A 20,165-nucleotide genomic window follows, 5' to 3' on the forward strand; every position below is an offset into this window, starting at 1 on the left:
AGATTTCTGTAGGAGATATACGCCTCTGCAGGCCAGGAGTGCTGCACCTGAGAACACAGCATCAGATCACCATCGCAACCATCGATCATGACTTGCGATGTTAGCAGATCTTGGTCAGTCTTCGGAAGTTGAAGCTTACTCAGACTGGCTGTAGGTTCCGGACAGCTGGGTCCAGGAAATCTGTGTCCGACAACCCAGACCTTGGGCCCTGCCCGCCTACAAAACGGGGGTGACACAATCATGCTACGGCTAAGGAAGGGGGCTGCGAGCGATATGGTAAAACCCGTTCTGCACATGCGCAGGCCCACAAACATCGAATATGTACGTAAACCATCGGGTTTGCGTACAAATCATACTTGCTTACTCTCCCAGAATGGGCGGGAGGCTCCCGGACATCGGGTGACCCTCCCGGTCCCCCGGTAGAGCAGGCAAGTCTCCCGATTCTTCAGGTTGCCCCTGCCCGTCCGCCCACTTAGTGTATAAAGTGGGCGGTCCGGGCAGTCGTTGACGCGATTCTTGCTGAATTGCGTCATCATAGGCACGCCCCCTGCAGTATAATGCCGGTGATCGCAGCATTACAGAGCAGGGGCATGGCTTAAAGGAAGTGCTGCTGTAACCCTGCCCCCATCCTGCCTCCGCCCCCATCCTGCCTCCGGTCCACCCCCTCCTCAAGTCACAGCCTTCCTCTGCCTCCCTGCTGAGCCGACCTGGCTGCTCTCTCCCGGATAGAGCAGCCAGAATGTCGGCATGTATGGTACAAATTAAAATCCATGAGTCTGGAATGAGATGAGGCAAGAAGGGGGTGAGGTGTCGTTGCCGGCATTTTTATTCTACTGCTATGGCACTTTATCCCATTTGCTCCGTAATTAAATTAACCCCTTAATATTTGGTAGCTGGTCCAAGCACCAGAAAGCACATCAATAACCGGCAAACAACATCTTATCTGCCACCAAGTGTTTGGCTCCCTCACACCATGCCAGCAGCATTACAGTAGGTGCATGGTGGACCCATGAGTTAACAGGGCAGTGCCAGGACAACCAGTCTCTCAGGACTGTGTGCTCTGCAGACCCTTCACCCATGGTGGACTAATATCTGCTGTTAATATACCTGATATTTCCACATTAGTGGCATCCATTTTGGTGGCTGAACCAAATTCCACGACAATGCAGCCTATCAATCCGCTAATAACTAGTGACTTGTCTGAGCCATGAACCAACAACACAGCTGCTTCCACTGTGTATAGGCCTGGGAAGCACAATGTTTTCTGGCTCCAGGGGCCACATTGGGAGACTGTTCTCATTTGAAGGGTCCACAGAAAAGTGTTCTGTTGCTGAGAGCTAAAAAGCGGTGTACAGTTTACTACAGGAAAAGCAGAACGTTTGTATTTCTGCCAAACCTTTCCACACTGTGACACGGCGGAGGGGATAGAGGAACAGGGCCGAGTCACATAGGGCCATGCCCCCACCTCATGTCTAATATTCCTCCTCACCACCACTACCGTACTTCCCCCTGTAGCATATATCTGCCCTCCCCTGCCACACACATCCCCTGGTCTCTGGCCAATTGCTTGTGTTATTAGCATAACTAATTACCTGTCCTGTGGCGAGGATTTAGTCAGGAGATTGAGACTAAGCGCCACAGTACAGAGAGTCTGCCAGTAAATCAGAGCTACAGCAGCTGAATCCTCCTTATGCACTGCCAGACAGTCCGGCCATCTCTGCAGCCACAGTGAGACTGTGTGCTGTGTGGGACAGGACACATAGGGGGTACCTGGGATCCCGGCGGTCATTATACTGACGCCAAGATCCCGGTTATTAGAATGCCGGCAGGGGGGGCGAGCGCAACGAAGCTCGCCACAGGTTCTATTCTCACTCTATGGGTGTCGTGGACACCCACAGACAGTGGCGGATCCAGGGGAGGGGCACTCGGACCCGTGCCCCACCCTGTCATTTGTGCCCCCCACCGCTTGTGTCACTGAGACACGCTGCCGCTCAGTCCGGCGGCAGCGTGTCTCAGCTGTCAGGAGGAGAGCGCGGCTATGTCTGGCGGCGTGTAGCGGACTTCAAACCAGCCGCCGGTTCGTGAGCCAATCAGAGCTCGCGGACCGGCAGCCAATCAGGAGCCGCCGGTCCACAAGCTCTGATTGGCTCACGAACCGGTGGTTAGTTTGAAGTCCTACACGCCGCCGCCGCCAGACATAGCCGCGCTCTCCTCCTGACACCCTCAGAGCCGGGTGGAGAAGCAGCAGCGGTAAGCAGCTGCAGCACTGCTGTGGGGGCATTTGTATACCTGCTGTGGGGGCATTTGTATACCTGGCCCTGTGAGGGCAATTGTATACTTGGCACTGTGGGACATTTGTATACCTGGCACTGTGGGGGCAATTGTTTACCTGGCACTATGGGGGCAATTGTTTAACTGGCACTTTGGGGGCATTTGTATACCTGACACTGTGTGGGCATTTTTGGATCTGGCACTGTAGGGGCATTTTTGGATCTGGCACTGTGGGGGCATTTGTGGGGGCAATTGTTTATCTGGCACTGTGGGGGCAATTGTTTAACTGGCACTGTGGGGGTATTTGTATACCTGGCACTGTGGGGGCAATTGTTTAACTGGCACTGTGGGGGCATTTGTATATCTGGCACTGTGGGGGCAATTGTTTACCTGGCACTGTGGGGCAATTGTTTAACTGGCACTGTGGGGGCATTTGTATACCTGACACTGTGGGGGCATTTTTGGATCTGGCACTGTAGAACATTTTTGGATCTGACACTGTGGGGGCAATTGTGGAACTGGCACTGTGGGTGCAATTGTGGATTTGGCACTGCACTATTGGGGGCATATGTCTGTGTATCACGTCTCATTTTAATTGGGCACACCCATTTTTTTGGCGCGCGCGCACACAGTACCTCTATGGGACACTCTCTGTCTGATTGGTCGCCGCTTAGCCCCGCCGGGAGTGCCCCATTCTAGTGAATGGGGCGCGTGCGTGTCACGGACACGTGCGCGCCCCAGACGCGGTGATAGGCCCAGGCACAGACGGAACTCCATCTGTAATGTAAGGGGCATAAGTCAGAACAAAAATATAGTGCTATGGATTGTTTGAGGTAGGGGGGCCCCAAATCAGTATTTCGCTTAGGGCCCCATGAGGTCCAAATCCGCCTCTGGCCGGCACCGCACAGGGAGATGATGGGCGCCCGCTGAGATTGTGTTACCAGCGGGCGCCCGTCTCTCCTCACCGAAAGCCGGAGGCAGGAGCTCAGTACTGAGCTCCGGCTTCCGGCGCTGTCACTGTGCGGTGTGCGCTATGGGAGAGACGTCAGTCATGACGTCTCTCTCTTAGTGCTGAGGAGAGGACGCCAAGAGAGGAGGACTGCAGCGGTCTGGAAGCGGGAGCGGGGCTCGTCAAGTATGATGTTTTTTTTCTTCCTTAGTGCAGCGGGGGCATCTACTGGGGGCAAACTACGGGGGGACATTACTACTGGGGGGGCATCAACAAGGGGCATTACTACTGGGGGCATTATTACTGGAGGGCATCTACTGGGGGCATTACTACTGGGGGGTCATCTATTGGGGGCATTACTACTGGGGGGTCATCTATTGGGGGCATTACTACTGGGGGCAGCTACTGGGGGGACATTTTTACTGGGGGGCAAACTACTGGGGGATATTATTACTGGTGGCATCTACTGGGTGTATTAAAACTGGGGGCATTATTACTGGGGGGCATCTACTGGAGGCATTACTACTGGGGGGTCATCTATTGGGGGCAAACTTCTAGGGGGCATTACTACTGGGGGCAAACTACTGGAGGACGTCATTACTGGGGGGCATCTACTGGGGGCAAACTACTGGGGGACATTAGTACTGGGGGCCAACTACAAAGGGGCTAACTACTGGGGGCAAACTACAGGAGGGCATTACTACTGGCGGCGTAACTACAGGGGCATTACTACTTGGGGCCGAACTACTAGGGGCATAACTACAGGGGAATAACTACAGGGGCCAAACTACTGGGGGCATTACTACTGGAGGCTAAACTACAAGGGAGGCCAAACTACAGGGGCTAAACTATAATGGCTCAAATGACAGGGGGGCATTACTACTGGTGGCTAAACTACGAGCAGGCAAACTACTGGGGGCATTACCACTGGGAGGCTAAACTAAAGGGGGGGGGGGTAAACTACTGGGGTCATAACTGCAGGGGCATTGCCACTGGGGGCATAACTACTAGGGCGCTAAATGACTGCGGGCATTACTACAGGCAACATTACTACTGGGGGCAATACGGCCATTGCATAAGGGGCACCACTACTATGGGGTCTATATAAGGGGCACTACCAGTACAGTGGACATTGCATAATGAGCGCTACAACTTTGGGCATGGTATAAGAAGCGCCACCTCACATGCACCGAAGCCGCACGCAAATGTACTTGCCCCTTTCATGGTGCCCCCCCTATCATTTTCTTCTGGGTCCGCCCCTGTCCACAGAGGAGGGAATCACCTACCTCACTGGTATTCCGGCGGCAGTATGGTGCCCCTGGCGAGATCCTGGCGGCGGTATTGTGACAGCCAGGATCCCGTCTATCGGTATGCTGACCGCATACCGGTTTACCATGTACCCATCCTGCTTCCTGACAGCTGCAAAAATTACCTTGGGGACGGGGAGTTTCATACTGCCCACTTTTGTACATACAAGGTATAGATGATGGGTACATTAATGTAATGTGTTATAAATGAAAAACCTTGCATCCATAGTATGTTCTGTGGAAAATCTGCATTGCCTAATTAACAGCATAACACACTAATGCCCCCTTACGATCTCCAATGCCGGATTCCACCCGGGAATTGGAAACGGGCCCTTCCCGGGTGGGATCCGGCATTGGAGACTCTGCTTACCCTTTTGCTGGCTTCCAGACCCGGTTGCCATAGTGGCAGGAGGCGGAGCCGGCAGCGGGGGCAGAGGCGGTACTGGGAGATGAGCTCATCTCCGCATCGCCTCTCCCTATCTAGTAAACTGGTCCCGGGTGAATCCGTTTACGCAGCCACTGACCCGGTATTCAACCCAGGAATAACCCTTCTTATGATTGAATAAGGTGACCCGGGAATTCTGACATGGTGCTTTCACACCGCACACTGACCCGTGTCGCGGGTCGATACCGGGTTATTTGTGCGATGTAAAAGGGGTAATACGGAGACATTTACTAAGCAGTGATAAGAGCGGAGAAGTGAGCCAGTGGAGAAGTTGCCCCATCAACCAATCAGCAGCTCTGTATAATTTAATTGTATAGTATGCAAATTATAGATGTTACTTCAGTGCTGATTGGTTGCCATGGGCAACTTCTCCACTGGCTCACTTCTCCCCTCTTATCACTGCTTAGTAAATGCCCCCCGCCCTAACCATCCTTCAGCAACTAAATCTGTTCTCTTCCCTTTCTGTCTTCTGCGTCCTGCACTAATGCCATAGGCATTATATAAATTAGTGTTTGGAGAAGGCTGGAGATCCTGTGACACTAATCTCATAGTGATTATCACTGAGAGACAATCAGGAGCTTGTTGCACAAGCTACACTACTTATAATTTGAGGTCATCAGCACAGTAGGCATGTTCTTTTCTGAGTACATGGGACGTCCTCACTCTCTTTATTACCATAGTTATATACAGTATGCTGTCTGTTAAGCTGGCACCTAATATTTCATTTACTGAGCCCCATACGTTTATAAGTGATATATGCAATCGTTGGCGTCACAAATGCTGTTTTCTGATTTATTTTTATGAAAGTAGAAGACAGTGGATGTATGTATTAAATTGAACTCAATTACTGCTTTTGTTTTACATTTGTGTCTCTTTAAATGTACTCTACATGGTAAATAAGACATAGTAAGGGGATGTAATTCATATTCTGGCGCTCGGAATCCCGGCGGTTAGCATGCCAACGCTGGAATCCCGAACGCTCAAAATGGCACCAGTCGGAATGCCGACACACAGGGTCTGTTCCCACTCGTGGGTGTCCACGACACCCTCAGAGTGGAAATCGAACCTGTGGCTTTGTTGCTCTCGCCTGCGTTATCCGGACCACGCCCCTAAAATGGAGCATTGACACCCACAAAACACGGCGTCAATGACCTGTTCCTGCCCTTTAGTAAACTGTGTTCTGGCTGAGTAAGGGCATTCCCACACGGACCATAGAAACTAAAATGCTCCAGTCAGGAGCAGTTTAGGACCTTGTACCGCCTGTACCGGCGTACGCAGCAGAAAACACTTCATAGCAATTTTAGCACATCTGCGACAGGGTTTGAATCGGCCCCTGTATTCCCTACCAAATGTACACACTTACACGCTAGGGTTAATTTTGTTTGGAGCCAATTAACCTACCTGTATATTTTTTGATTGTGGGAGGAAACCCACACAAGCATGGGGAGAACGTAGAGCCGTAACTACGTGTGTACCAGGTGTGCCTGGCACGCAGCGCAGTCGCCCTGAGGGCGCAACTGCCGGCTTTCCCTAAAATCATCAACGGCTTGTAATGAGTCAAACTGACTCATTACAAGCCGCATGTGTGAGTGTGCTGCCGCCGGAGAGGAGCAGCTCCGGAGGCAGGGGAGAAGGATGAGGAGGGAGCCGCAGCAGTGCTATGTAATTGGTGGCAGCGCCGCTGCAGCTGTCCCTCTCCTTCCACATAGGCTGGCCGCCGCAGTGAATGCTGGGATGCGCTTCCCACATCCCAGCATTCACAGCTGCGGCAGCCAGCCAATACGGAAGGAGAGGGACAGCTGCAGCGGCGCCGCCACCAATTACATAGCGCTGCTGTGGCTCCGAAGTCCCCCTCCCGCCTCCTTCTCCCCTGCCTCCGGAGCTGCCAGTACCGAGGAGCCTGACTGCCTGAGCCAGAGGAGAGATGGTACGTGTCTGTCTGTCTGTCTGTCTGTCTATCTATCTATCTATCTATCTATCTATCTATCTATCTATCTATCTATCTATCTATCTCTCCTGTCTACCTAATGTGTAAAAGGGGGACTGGCTGCCGTAATGTGTAATAAGGGGATGCCATCTGCCGTAACGAGTAAAAAGGGGGACGCTGTCTGCCGTAATGTGTAAAAAGGGCGGCGCTGTCTGCCGTAATGTGTAATAAGGGGGACGCTGTCTGCCATAATGTGTAAAAGGGGACGCTGTCTGCCGTAATGTGTAAAAACGGGACGCTGTCTGCTGTAAGGTGTAAAAAGGGGGACGCTGTCTGCCGTAATGTGTAAAAAGGGGACTGTCCGCCATAATGTGTAAAAAGGGGAATCTGTCCGCCGTAATGTGTAAAAGGGGCTCTACATGGTGTAGTGGCGCTACCGTGTGGCGTAATTTGAATAATGGAGACTACTGTGCACCGTAATATGAATTGGTATTATTTTGTGGCCACACCCCTGCACCATGAAGCCACGCCCCTATATATTTTTTGCGCGCACCGATGCAGTTTTTTGCACACAGCACTAAAAATGTCTAATTATGGCACTGGGAGAACATACAAACTCCACACAGTTAGGGCCATGGTGGGAATCGAGCCCATGTCCTCAGTGGTCTGAGGCAGTAATGCTAACCATTACACCATCCGTACTTTTACGTGAGTGTTTCAGTGTTGCACTGAGAATAATATAGTGTCCAATGCCCAATGTCTGCTTGCAGCATAATGTCACAATTTACACCTGGTTTATAAGAGCACACAGAAAATGTGTTTTACAGGCGGAGGGTGCAGGATTGCAAATTCTGATCTGGGTCTTACTAGCAGCTAGCTATATGCATAGGATTAGCTTTATTGTGTTATACAGTCATTTGCATTCTTACCAGTCGCTATTTGTTCCAGGTCTGGAGCAGAGGTGTGCTAACTGCCTATGATAACATGCTTTACCTAATTACATTTATTATTATATTTACTTTTCCCTGTGACTGTTTAATTAAATTTTAACTTCAGTTTATTTACTACACCTACAGTACTTGTCATTACCAGTTATTTATATAGCGCACACGTATTCCGCAGCGCTTTACAGAGAATATTTGGCCATTCACATCAGTCCCTGCCCCAGTGGAGCTTACAATCTATATTCCCTATCACATGTACACATTCACGCTAGGGTTAATTTTGTTGGGAGCCAATTAACCTACCAGTATATTTTTATATTGTGGGAGGAAACTGGAGTACCTGGAAGAAACCCAAGCATGGAGAGAATATACAAACTCCACACAGTTAGGGCCATGGTGGGATTGAACCCATGACCTCAGTGCTGTGAGGCAGTAATGCTAACCATTACACCATCCATACTGCCCAAATTTGTACATAATCCCCTTTATTCCTATGCTCAGTTGGAAACCAGTGAACCATTTAAGGGTTAAACCACACTGACACACATTGTATAATTTTTTATTTATTTTTTTACATTTACTCGTTTTCACACCAATGTTTCTTACTCCCTCCTTTCTATTTTCATGTATATTTTCCATTCCACTCCCCTCTCCCCTCCTCTTCCCCTCCTCTTTACCTCCCTCTCTTCCTCTCTCTCTCTCTCTCTCTCTCTCTCTCTATCTCCCCCCTCCTCATAAAGATGTGATTCTGCCTTTCAGCCTTGCGGTTCCCTCATTTGTTAACTCTGTCCTGTAGGCCTCAATTAGTTGCCATGGCAATGCTTTTTGAATAGGGAGGGGTGGTGCTGGGGAGGGTTACAGACAGCTAAAATTACAGTGGGTAAGGGAAAAAAAATGACTGAAAAAGCTGTGAGAGGGGCTGGTCTCTGCCAGGAGAGGAGGAGAAGGAAGCTCGCTGACTGAGTTCCTGGATTCCCAGCAATACCAAGTATTCCTGGGAAGATTTTGGGATAGACGTCAAAGTCCCGATATCCTGTCCCTGTCAGCGGAGGGGCAAGACTTGGGCTGTCAAGGGACCCATAGTACGGTAACTGAATTTTACAATTGTATGGGAAATTCTCATGGAACACGGAATCTTACTGGAATCCTCTGACAACCTCTTACGCTGTGTCTGGAATCTCCAAGGCTGAATGGAGCTATGAAATGTGGTTGTACTCAGGTGAGTGCTACATAAACCCACCAGGTGACTGGAAACGCCAGAAGTGAGTGTCCTGACCCCTCTGATTTTTGTGACCTGGGTAATCTGAGCCCAAAGTTTAGGAGGTGTCAGATTTTGGAGCGTTGATGGGATCATGTAGATGTCAAGGGAATCAAGTGCCGGAATAGGTCCAGAAGATGTCCGCTTCCTTTGTTGCTTTTTGTCTTCTTGAGGGATTTTTGTAATTTTTTTTTTTTATTCAGTATATTGTTCCATGTTATCGAGGATCATGTTTGCCTGTGTTTCTGAACATTAAGCAAAAGGGAACCATGCATCCAGAGACAGGATTTTGGCGGTTCTTGTACCTCCATTTTTGTCGGAGTTACCCCAAATGTCCCCACATCTATATCCCCAAAGTTGGAACTATAAACGGATTGGTTTAGAGTTCAGTCGCTGGACTACCTTGGACTAAAAGAAGGATAGACCTGGACACCTGCTGCTGCCGTTGACACGTGTTGCGCAGAGTCCGTCATGTATATGGACAAGAGCAGCCTGAGAGGTAAGGTAGTTTAAAGGGGCAGACTAGATGGGCCAAGTGGTTCATATCTGCCATCTAATTCTGTGTTTCTAGTTAAGGGCATGTTAACATTAGGTCGGTAGGACCTAACTAATAACAGAAAATATGGTTACCATCCTTGCACGTGTTACATTTCCTGCATTGCATTTGTATGTGTTACCCCTTTCACACATACGTTTTTGCACGTGAACGCGTTATCAACCTGGGATGTCTGTATGTGTGAATGCAAAGTCCCATGTCCACGACCTGGCTCCCGATTAGGGTCAGAGAGCTGAGACTCGGGAATTTGATAACAATCATAAAATATTACTGCCATCATCAGAGCTGGTTATATAGCGTCCATACTTGTGCAATTTGTTACCCAGAATCCTTCCCTCTGTACAGTTACTGAGCAGCACATGGCAGTAAGGTGAAGTGGTTTTAATTAAGCTGTAGATTCCTCCGTCTTGCCGCCTGACCTCATAAAATTACTCATTGCTTGATAAATAATTAAGATAACATTTAATAATTAATTCAGCGCACAGCTGCAGACTTCTGAGCGTCTGGAAGATAGACAGTACATTTGCAGTCCTTGTTGCTCTTCAAGAATATTTACCTGCCACTCCTCTCACCCCTCTGCGATGTTCCTACAATCCCTGCGGCACAGTAGCCAAATATGGACCATTAGTGGTGTCTGGAGGCCTCGATTAGCAAATCACAGAAGATGCTAAATGAAAGGTTTTCTCTAGACAAAATATGCACTATGAATTATGCCAGAAGGAATTACTTATTAGGTGATTTGTATTCAAAGGGGAAGTATGACATCATCATACTATATCTTACGTCATCCGTACCATGTACATGTTTATCGATATAGGTTCTCATAGCACATACATAATAATTACTGGATGCTGATGTCCCATAAGATGCTATTAATTGATGAGAGGGAAAGGATATCACATCCTTTCACTGTTAGTAATACAACTGTCAATTTTACCCATCTGCTGTCGGAGAGATACTGAGGGTGGCTTCCTTCTTGCACCATGATCTTGGTTAGTTACGCAGCAGTACACATATCCTAGCAGTCAGTGGCGGAGTGTAATACATTTTCAGACATCTTCATAGAATGCCCGCGCTCTGTTTAACCCACATTGTACGTGCCAATATTAATGCCATACATGTATGCAAAACAGAAAAACTTTATAATTATCTACATCGTAGCGTCTGCAGGTAAACCATATGCACTGTTCCCATGCATGCAGCCTGTGTATTTGCGTATTTGCCTGAATTGACCTTTCTGATCTGTAAATCTTACCCATGATGCACTGCAGTCATTGAGACGCACAACAGCTGAGCATTGCCTGACTCTGTACTATCATGAAAAGAAAGACTATCATGCATAAAGGGAAGAAAATAGATTTCTCTGACGTCCTAGTGGATGCTGGGGACTCCGTAAGGACCATGGGGATATAGCGGCTCCGCAGGAGACAGGGCACAATAATAAAAGCTTTAGGATCAGGTGGTGTGCACTGGCTCCTCCCCCTATGACCCTCCTCCAAGCCTCAGTTAGATTTTTGTGCCCGGCCGAGAAGGGTGCAATCTAGGTGGCTCTCCTGAGCTGCTTAGAATAAAAGTTTAAGTTAGGTTTTTTTCTTTCAGTGAGACCTGCTGGCAACAGGCTCACTGCTACGAGGGACTTAGGGGAGAGAAGTAAACTCACCTGCGTGCAGGATGGATTTGCTTCTTAGGCTACTGGACACCATTAGCTCCAGAGGGAGTCGGAACACAGGTCTCACCCTGGGGTTCGTCCCGGAGCCGTGCCGCCGACCCCCCTTGCAGATGCCGAAGTTGAAGAGGTCCAGAGGTCCAGAAACAGGCGGCAGAAGACTTTCAGTCTTCATAAGGTAGCGCACAGCACTGCAGCTGTGCGCCATTGTTGTCAGCACACTTCACCAACAGTCACCAACTGTCACTGAGGGTGCAGGGCGCTGGGGGGGGCGCCCTGGGCAGCAATGTATAATACCTTTTTATGGCTAAAATACATCACATATAGCCCTTGAGGCTATATGGATGTATTTAACCCCTGCCAGATCTCACAAACTCCGGGAGAAGAGCCCGCCGAAAAGGGGGCGGGGCCTATTCTCCTCAGCACACTGCGCCATTTTCCTGCTCAGCTCTGCTGTGAGGAAGGCTCCCAGGCTCTCCCCTGCACTGCACTACAGAAACAGGGTTAAAACAGAGAGGGGGGGCACTTATTTGGCGATATGATTACATATATAAAAATGCTATAAGGGAAAACACTTGTATAAGGGGTTGTCCCTGTATAATTATAGTGTTTTTGGTGTGTGCTGGCAAACTCTCCCTCTGTCTCCCCAAAGGGCTAGTGGGGTCCTGTCCTCTATCAGAGCATTCCCTGTGTGTGTGCTGTGTGTCGGTACGTGTGTGTCGACATGTAGGAGGACGATGTTGGTGAGGAGGCGGAGCAAATTGCCTGTATTGGTGATGTCACTCTCTAGGGAGTCGACACTGGAATGGATGGCTTATTTAGGAATTACGTGATAATATAATGTCAACACGCTGCAAGATCGGTTGACGACATGAGACGGCCGGCAAACAAATTAGTACCTGTCCAGGCGTCTCAGACACCGTCAGGGGCTTGTAAAAACGCCCATTTACCTCAGTCGGTTGACACAGACACAGACACGGACACTGACTCCAGTGTCGACGGTGAATAAACAAACGTATTTTCCTTTAGGGCCACACGTTTCATGTTAAGGGCAATGAAGGAGGTGTTACATATTTCTGATACTACAAGTACCACAAATAAGGGTATTATGTAGGGTGTGAATAAACTACTTGTAGTTTTTCCTGAATCAGATAAATTAAATGAAGTGTGTGATGATACGTGGGTTTCCTCCGATAGAAAATTATTGGCGGTATACCCTTTCCCGCCAGAAGTTAGGGCGAGTTGGGAAACACACCTTAGGGTGGATAAGGCGCTCACACGCTTATAAAAACAAGTGGCGTTACCGTCTCCAGATACGGCAGCCCTCAAGGAGCCAGCTGATGGGAAGCTGAAAAATATCCTAAAAGTATATACACACATACTGGTGTTATACTACGACCAGCAATCGCCTCAGCCTGGATGTGCAGCGCTGAGGGGGCTTGGTCGGATTTCCTGACTGAAAATATTGATACCCTTGACAGGGACAAGATTTTATTGACTATAGATGCATTTCTATATATGCGAGATGCGCAGAGGGATATTTGCATTCTGGCATCAAGAGTAAATGTGATGCCCATATCTGCCAGACGAAGACACGACAGTGGTCAGGTGATGCAGATTCCAGACGGCACATGGAAGTATTGCCGTATAAAGGGGCGGTCCATCGGACCTGGTGGCCATGGCAACAGCTGAAAAATCCACCTTTTGTTACCCCAAGTCACATCTCAGCAGAAAAGGACACAGTCTTTTCAGTCTCAGTCCTTTCGTCCCCATAAGGGCAGGCGGGCAAAAGGGCCAGTCATATCTGCCCAGGGGTAGAGGAAAGGGAAGAAGACTGCAGCAGGCAGCCCATTCCCAGGAACAGAAGCCCTCCACAGCTTCTGCCAAGTCCGCAGCATGACGCTGGGGCAGTACAAGCGGACTCAGGTGCGGTAGGGGGTCATCTCAAGAGTTTCAGCACGCAGGGGGCTCACTCACAAGTGGACTCCTGGATCCTACACGTAGTATCCCAGGTGTACATTGGAAATTCGAGACGTCTCCCCCTCACAAGTTCCTGAAGTCTGCTTTACCAACGTCTCCCTCCGACAGGGAGGCAGTATTGGGAACAATTCACAGGCTGTATTCCCAGCAGGTGATAATCAAAGTACCCCTTCTACAACAAGGGAAGGGGTATTATTCCACACTATATTGTGGTACTGAAGCCAGACGGCTCGGTGAGATCTGAAATATTTGAACACTTACATACAAGCGTTCAAATCAAGATGGAGTCACTCAGAGTAGTGATAGCGAACCAGGAAGAAGGGGACGATATGGTGTCACTGGATATCAGGGACGCTTACCTACATGTCCAAATTTGCCTTCTCACCAAGGGTACCTCAGGTTCGTGGTACAGAACTGTCACTATCAGTTCAGACGCTGCCGTTTGGATTGTCCACGGCACCCCGGGTCTTTACCAAGGTAATGGCCGAAATGATGATTCTTCTTAAAAGAAATATGGACGCTTTCCTGATAAAGGCAAGGTCCAGAGAACAGTTGGAGGTCGGAGTAGCACTATCTTAAGTAGTTCTACGACAGCACGAGTGGATTCTAAATATTCCAAAATCGCAGTTTTTTCCGACGACACGTCTACTGTTCCTAGGGATGATTCTGGACACAGTCCAGAAAAGGATGTTTTCTCCCGGAGAAGAAAGCCAGGGAGTTATCCGAGCTAGTCAAGAACCTCCTAAAACCAGGAAAAGTATCAGTGCATCATTGCACAAGGATCCTGTGAAAAATGGTGGTTTCTTACAAAGCGTTCCCATTCGGTAGATTTCACGCAAGAACCTTTCCGTGGGATCTGCTGGAAAAATGGTCCGGATCGCATCTTCAGATGCATCAGCGGATAACCCTGTCTCCAAGGACAAGGGTGTTTCTTCTGCGGTGGCTGCAGAGTGCTCATCTATGAAAGGGCCGCAGATTCGGCATTCAGGACTGGGTCCTGGTGACCACGGATGCCAGCCTGAGTGGCTGGGGAGCAGTCACACAAGAAAAAAATTTCCAGAGAGTGTGATCAAGTCTGGAGACTTCTCTCCACATAAATATACTGGAGCTAAGGGCAATTTACAATGCTCTAAGTTTAGCAAGACCTCTGCTTCAAGGTCAGCCGGTATTGATCCAGTGGGACAACATCACGGCAGTCGCCCACGTAAACAGGGCGGCACAAGAAGCAGGAGGGAAATGGCAGAAACTACAAGGATTCTTCGCTGGGCGAAAAATCATGTGATAACACTCTCAGCAGTGTTCATTCCGGGAGTGGAAAACTGGGAAGCAGACTTCCTCAGCAGGCATGACCTCTACCCGGGAGAGTGGGGACTTCATCGGGAAGTCTTCCACATGATTGTAAACCGTTGGGAAAAACCAAAGGTGGACATGATGGCGTCCCGCCTGAACAAAAAACTAGACAGATATTGCGCCAGGTCAAGGGACCCTCAGGCAATAGCGGTGGACGCTCTGGTAACACTGTGGGTGTACCAGTCAGAGTATGTGTTCCCTCCTATGCCTCTCATACCAAAAGTACTGAGAATCATAAGAGGGAGATGAGTAAGAACGATACTCGTGGTTCCGGATTGGCCAAGAAGGACTTGGTACCCGAAACTTCAAGAGATGTTCACGGAAGACCCGTGGCCTCTACCTTTAAGAAAGGACCTGCTCCAGCAGGGGCCTTGTCTGTTCCAAGACTTACCGCGGCCGCGTTTGACGGCATGGCGGTTGAACGCCGGATCCTGAAAGGGCATTCCAGATGAAGTCATCCCTACCCTGGTCGAAGACAGGAAGGATGTAACCGCAAAACATTTTCACCGCATTTGGTGAAGATATGTTGCGTGGTGTGAGGCCAAGAAGGCCCCTACAGAGGAATTCCAACTGGGTCGTTTCCTACATTTCCTGAAAACAGGACTGTCTATGGGCCTAAAATTAGGGTCCATTAAGGTTCAAATTTCGGCCCTGTCGAATTTCTTCCAGAAAGAACTGGCTTTAGTGCCTGACGTTCAGATGTTTGTAAAAGGGGTACTGCATATACAGCCTCATTTTGTGCCCCAGTGGCACCTTGGGATCTCAATGTTGTTTTGAGTTTCCTAAAGTCACATTGGTTTGAACCACTCACCACTGTGGACTTAAAATATCTCACATGGAAGGTGACGATGCTATTAGCCCTGGCTTCAGCCAGGCGTGTGTCAGAATTGGCGGCTTTATCATATATAAAGCCCTTACTTAATTTTTCATTCTGACAGGGCAGAATTGAGGACTCGTCCTCAATTCCTCCTTAAGGTGTTTTCTGTTTTTCACATGAACCAACCTATTGTGGTACCTGTGGGTACTAGGGACTTGGAGGACTCCAAGTTACTTGACGTTGTCAGGGCCCTGAAAAATATGTTTCCAGGACGGCTGGAGTCAGAAAATCTGACTCGCTGTTTAGCCTGTATGCACCCAACAAGATGGGTGCTCCTGCTTCTAAGCAGACGATTGCTCGCTGGATTTGTAATACAATTCAGTTTACACATTCTGTGGCAGGCCTGCCACAGCCAAAATCTGTAAAAGCCCATTCCAAAAGGAAGGGGGCTCATCTTGGGCGACTGCCCGAGGGGTCTCGGCTTTACAACTTTGCCGAGCAGTTACTTGGTCAGGGGCAAACACGTTTGCTAAATTCTACAAATTTGATACCCTGGCTGAGGAGGACATGGAGTCTCTCATTCGGTGCTGCAGGGTCATCCGCACTCTCCCGCCCGTTTGGGAGCTTTGGTATAATCCCCATGGTCCTTACGGAGTCCCCAGCATCCACTAGGACGTCAGAGAAAATAAGATTTTACTTACCGATAAATCTATTTCTCGTAGTCCGTAGTGGATGCTGGGCGCCCATCCCAAGTGCGGATTGTCTGAAATACTTGTACATAGTTATTGTTACAAAAATCGGGTTATTCTTGTTGTGAGCCATCTTGTCAGAGGCTCCTTCGTTGTTATCATACTGTTAACTGGGTTTAGATCACAAGTTATACGGTGTGATTGGTGTGGCTGGTATGAGTCTTACCCGGGATTCAATATCCTTCCTTATTATGCACGCTCGTCCGGGCACAGTACCTAACTGAGGCTTGGAGGAGGGTCATAGGGGGAGGAGCCAGTGCACACCACCTGATCCTAAAGCTTTTATTATTGTGCCCTGTCTCCTGCGGAGCCGCTATATCCCCATGGTCCTTACGGAGTCCCCAGCATCCACTACGGACTACGAGAAATAGATTTATCGGTAAGTAAAATCTTATTTAGAATGCCTCATTCTATTCCACTTTACCGACAGAGAGAATAATTTATTGGACTGGCTCAATCCATCTGTCTTTTGAACTGCACAGACCCTGGCCACATTTGTTAAATTATTAATTTTGCAAGGGTTCAATGGTGGAGTGCATAACCGATTATTATTTTTTTTGTTCGTTTGCAAAAGAAGATATGTGGATCACCTGGGAAATGAAACTTGTATCGTGTTGAGGGACTGTGACTTTATTTACTCAACCGCTGTATTAAACATCCCCCCCCCCCTCCCTCGTCCCACTGAGGAGGGGCCTCATTGTAGTTAGAGCAACAGATTTATTTATTTATTAATTATTAACAGTTTTTTATATAGCGCAGCATATTCCGTTGCGCTTTACAATTAGAACAGTAATAGAACAAAACTGGGTAATAACAGACAGACATGGAGGTAGGAAGGCCCTGCTCGCAATCTTACAATCTATGGATCCTTCCTCTACCAGTTCACTCCTATTGTACTTATTGTTTTCACTTCCAGGTTTATTCCTCCTTACAGGGAATTTTGACCCTGAGCGGGAGTGGTGTTTCTACTAGAGATGTGCAATTTTGGTTCTCCAGAAATCCGAATCCTCACAAATTTTGTGGATCCAAACCAAAACCCGGTCTGGATCGCCCTAGGAGATCCGATCCGAACTGTGTCCCTGTTTGGATCTTCCTGCGGTTCGGAATTCGGATTTGAAATTGTAATTGGATTGCAAAAAATACATGATTTTAGCTGTTGTTATCTTTTTTTTTTTAGCAATAATCGTTTTTTTTTCTGATCAGTTTTAAACCGAAGCAAAATCTGAATCTGAGCCAAAACACTTGAGGGTGATTTTGCAAAACCAAAACACGAGGATGAAATTAGAACCAAAACACGTGGGTCCGAGCGCATCTCTAGTTTCTTCTTGCAGGGAAATCTGCTTCTGATAGCGGTTACATTTCCTTTGAAATCTGGTGAAATTACTATTTTTCTTCTGTACTTTATTTTGTTAGCTGTCATGTTATGTATGTTTCAGGGTATTTTAAGTGCACATTTTCACCATGCAGGACAAGTTGGCACTAGGAAATTTGGGAAACACTACTAGTAGGAAAACCCCATGAGGACAGTCTGGGGCTAGGTGTGGGAACCCCTGCAAGCTTTCTTCTGTGCCCTCAGTAGCATGAAATAAGACATTAAGGGCCTGAGTTTAAGAGAGAGGACGGCGACGGCAGCCATATTTACTATATACTTTAGGAATGTCGGTTTTATGCTTACAGTCATATGAAGTTTGCAGTTGCTTATTGCAACACATGCAGAGTCTGCTGATAATTGCGCCGAGCATAGCCCTAAATTATATGCACTTCTTTTTTGCAGCACCGCACTGCAGCTTTAACCCAAGCATCACAGTTTCTGGTTGAACGTATGTGATCAGAACAAGAACATCCATGTCCTCACTTCATGCGCTTTCTGCCGTTGCAGCATCTTCCATAGAGGAAGCAGACGCCAGGACATAAAGGATGTCGTATGTCAGGGAACAGACGCACACACACATCGCAGGCTTCCTTACATGGAGGGAGGGGTGTGTGTTTGTTGAACGATTACTTTAGAAAAAGAACAAAGGCTAACCTTTAAAAATATGTAGGGGTTTCACAGCGTGAAGTTCCAACATGTTTTTGTATACTTCCTTTTACCGGCATGACATTCTGCTCTTTGTCTTTGGTTTTCCTTCATTTTATAAATAAATAGTAGTTTTGCAGGTTTCTTGCTCTTTACCTGTGTGTGCAGTGACACCTCCTATTAACACCTCTGAGCTCTATTAAACCACACACAGGGCCTAATTCAGATCTGATCGCAGCAACAAATTTGTTAGCTGATGGGCAAAACCATGTGCACTGCAGGGGGGACAGATATAACATGTGCAGAGAGAGTTAGATTTGGGTGGGGTGTGTTCAAACTGAAATCTTAAGCCCCATACACACTAGACGAGATTTTGAAAGATCTCGCTCAGAAGGGCCGATCTGAGCGAGATCTTTCACAATCTCGTCCAGTGTGTACACTAAATGACGTTAACGATGGGCGCACCCGCACATCGTTAACGCCCCCCTCCCTTGTCCGAACATGTACAGACGAGGGAGGTCCTCATTAACGACAGCCATGCTGCAGATGCAGCATGGCCATCGCTCCCCCCGCCGTTGCTGCCTGTCCTGGCCGCATCGGTAAGTGTGTATCCTCGCCCCCGCTGCCGCCAATATCGACGGGGATCGGGTACGGTGTAGGGCACTTAAATTGCAGTGTAAAAATAAAGCAGCCAGTATTTACGGGTGGTCTTCAGTATGCCGACTGACGGGATCCCGGCACACAGTATACCGGCGCCGGAATCCCGACAGCTGGCATACCGACACTTATTCTCCCTCGTGGGGGTCCACGACCCCCCTGGAGGGAGAATAAAATAGCGTGGCAAACGCAGCGAGCCCGCAAGGGGCTCATTTGCGCTCGCCACACTGTCTGTAAGCCGGCGGTCGGGCTCCCGGCGCCGGTATGCTGGTCGCTGGGAGTCTGACCGCCGGCATACCATACTGAACCCAGTATTTACCCTGCACAGAAACAATATAACCCACCCAAATCTAACTCTCTCTGCACATGTTACATCTGCCCCCCCCCCCCTCCTCCTCCTCTCTCCGCAGCAGTGCACATAGGGGGTAATTCCAAGTTCGTCGCAGCAGGAATTTTGTTAGCAGTTGGGCAAAACCATGTGCACTGCAGGGGAGGCAGATATAACATGTGCAGAGAGAGTTAGATTTGGGTGAGGTGTGTTCAATCTGCAATCTAATTTGCAGTGTAAAAATAAAGCAGCCAGTATTTACCCTGCACAGAAACAAAATAACCCACCCAAATCTAACTCTCTCTGCAAATGTTATATCTGCCCCCCTGCAGTGCACATGGTTTTGCCCAGCTGCTAACAAAATTCCTGCTGCGATCAACTTGGAATTACCCCCATGGTTTTGACCATTAGCTAACAAATTTGCTGCTGCGATCAGATCTGAATTACCCCCACAGTGTCAATGGTACATGCACTTTGAGTGATTATCAGTATGTCTGGCATTGTATGCTAAAGACTGTATTTATGTTCCTGCATGTGTCAATACGGGAGGCATTTAATATGCCGGCTGTCGGGATACCGGCACTCACCATACCAACGCTGGAATCCCGACAGCCGGCATACCATACTGAACCCAGTATTTACCCTGCACAGAAACAATATAACCCACCCAAATCTAACTCTCTCTGCACATGTTACATCTGCCCCCCCCTCCTCCTCTCTCCGCAGCAGTGCACATAGGGGGTAATTCCAAGTTCGTCGCAGCAGGAATTTTGTTAGCAGTTGGGCAAAACCATGTGCACTGCAGGGGAGGCAGATATAACATGTGTAGAGAGAGTTAGATTTGGGTGTGGTGTGTTCAATCTGCAATCTGATTTGCAGTGTAAAAATAAAGCAGCCAGTATTTACCCTGCACAGAAACAAAATAACCCACCCAAATCTAATAG

At 48.4% G+C, this 20,165-nt stretch overlaps 1 protein-coding gene across 2 annotated transcripts in view; it reads left to right on the forward strand.

Annotated features, from left to right (window-relative positions):
- FGD1 (FYVE, RhoGEF and PH domain containing 1) overlaps positions 1-20,165 on the forward strand; it is a 233,595-nt gene that overhangs the window by 85,961 nt on the left and 127,469 nt on the right. The window contains exon 1 of one of the 2 annotated variants that reach the window (XM_063936363.1): positions 8,670-9,600. The exons of the other annotated variant lie outside the window; for it this stretch is intronic. Within the exon in view, the coding sequence (XP_063792433.1) occupies positions 9,573-9,600 (28 nt within the window). The 5' untranslated portion in view covers positions 8,670-9,572. Of the gene's footprint in view, positions 1-8,669; positions 9,601-20,165 lie in introns of those variants that run through there. 2 annotated transcript variants of the gene reach the window in all.

The sequence above is a fragment of the Pseudophryne corroboree genome, chromosome 8 (assembly GCF_028390025.1).
Source record: "Pseudophryne corroboree isolate aPseCor3 chromosome 8, aPseCor3.hap2, whole genome shotgun sequence".
Classification (NCBI taxonomy): domain Eukaryota; kingdom Metazoa; phylum Chordata; class Amphibia; order Anura; family Myobatrachidae; genus Pseudophryne; species Pseudophryne corroboree.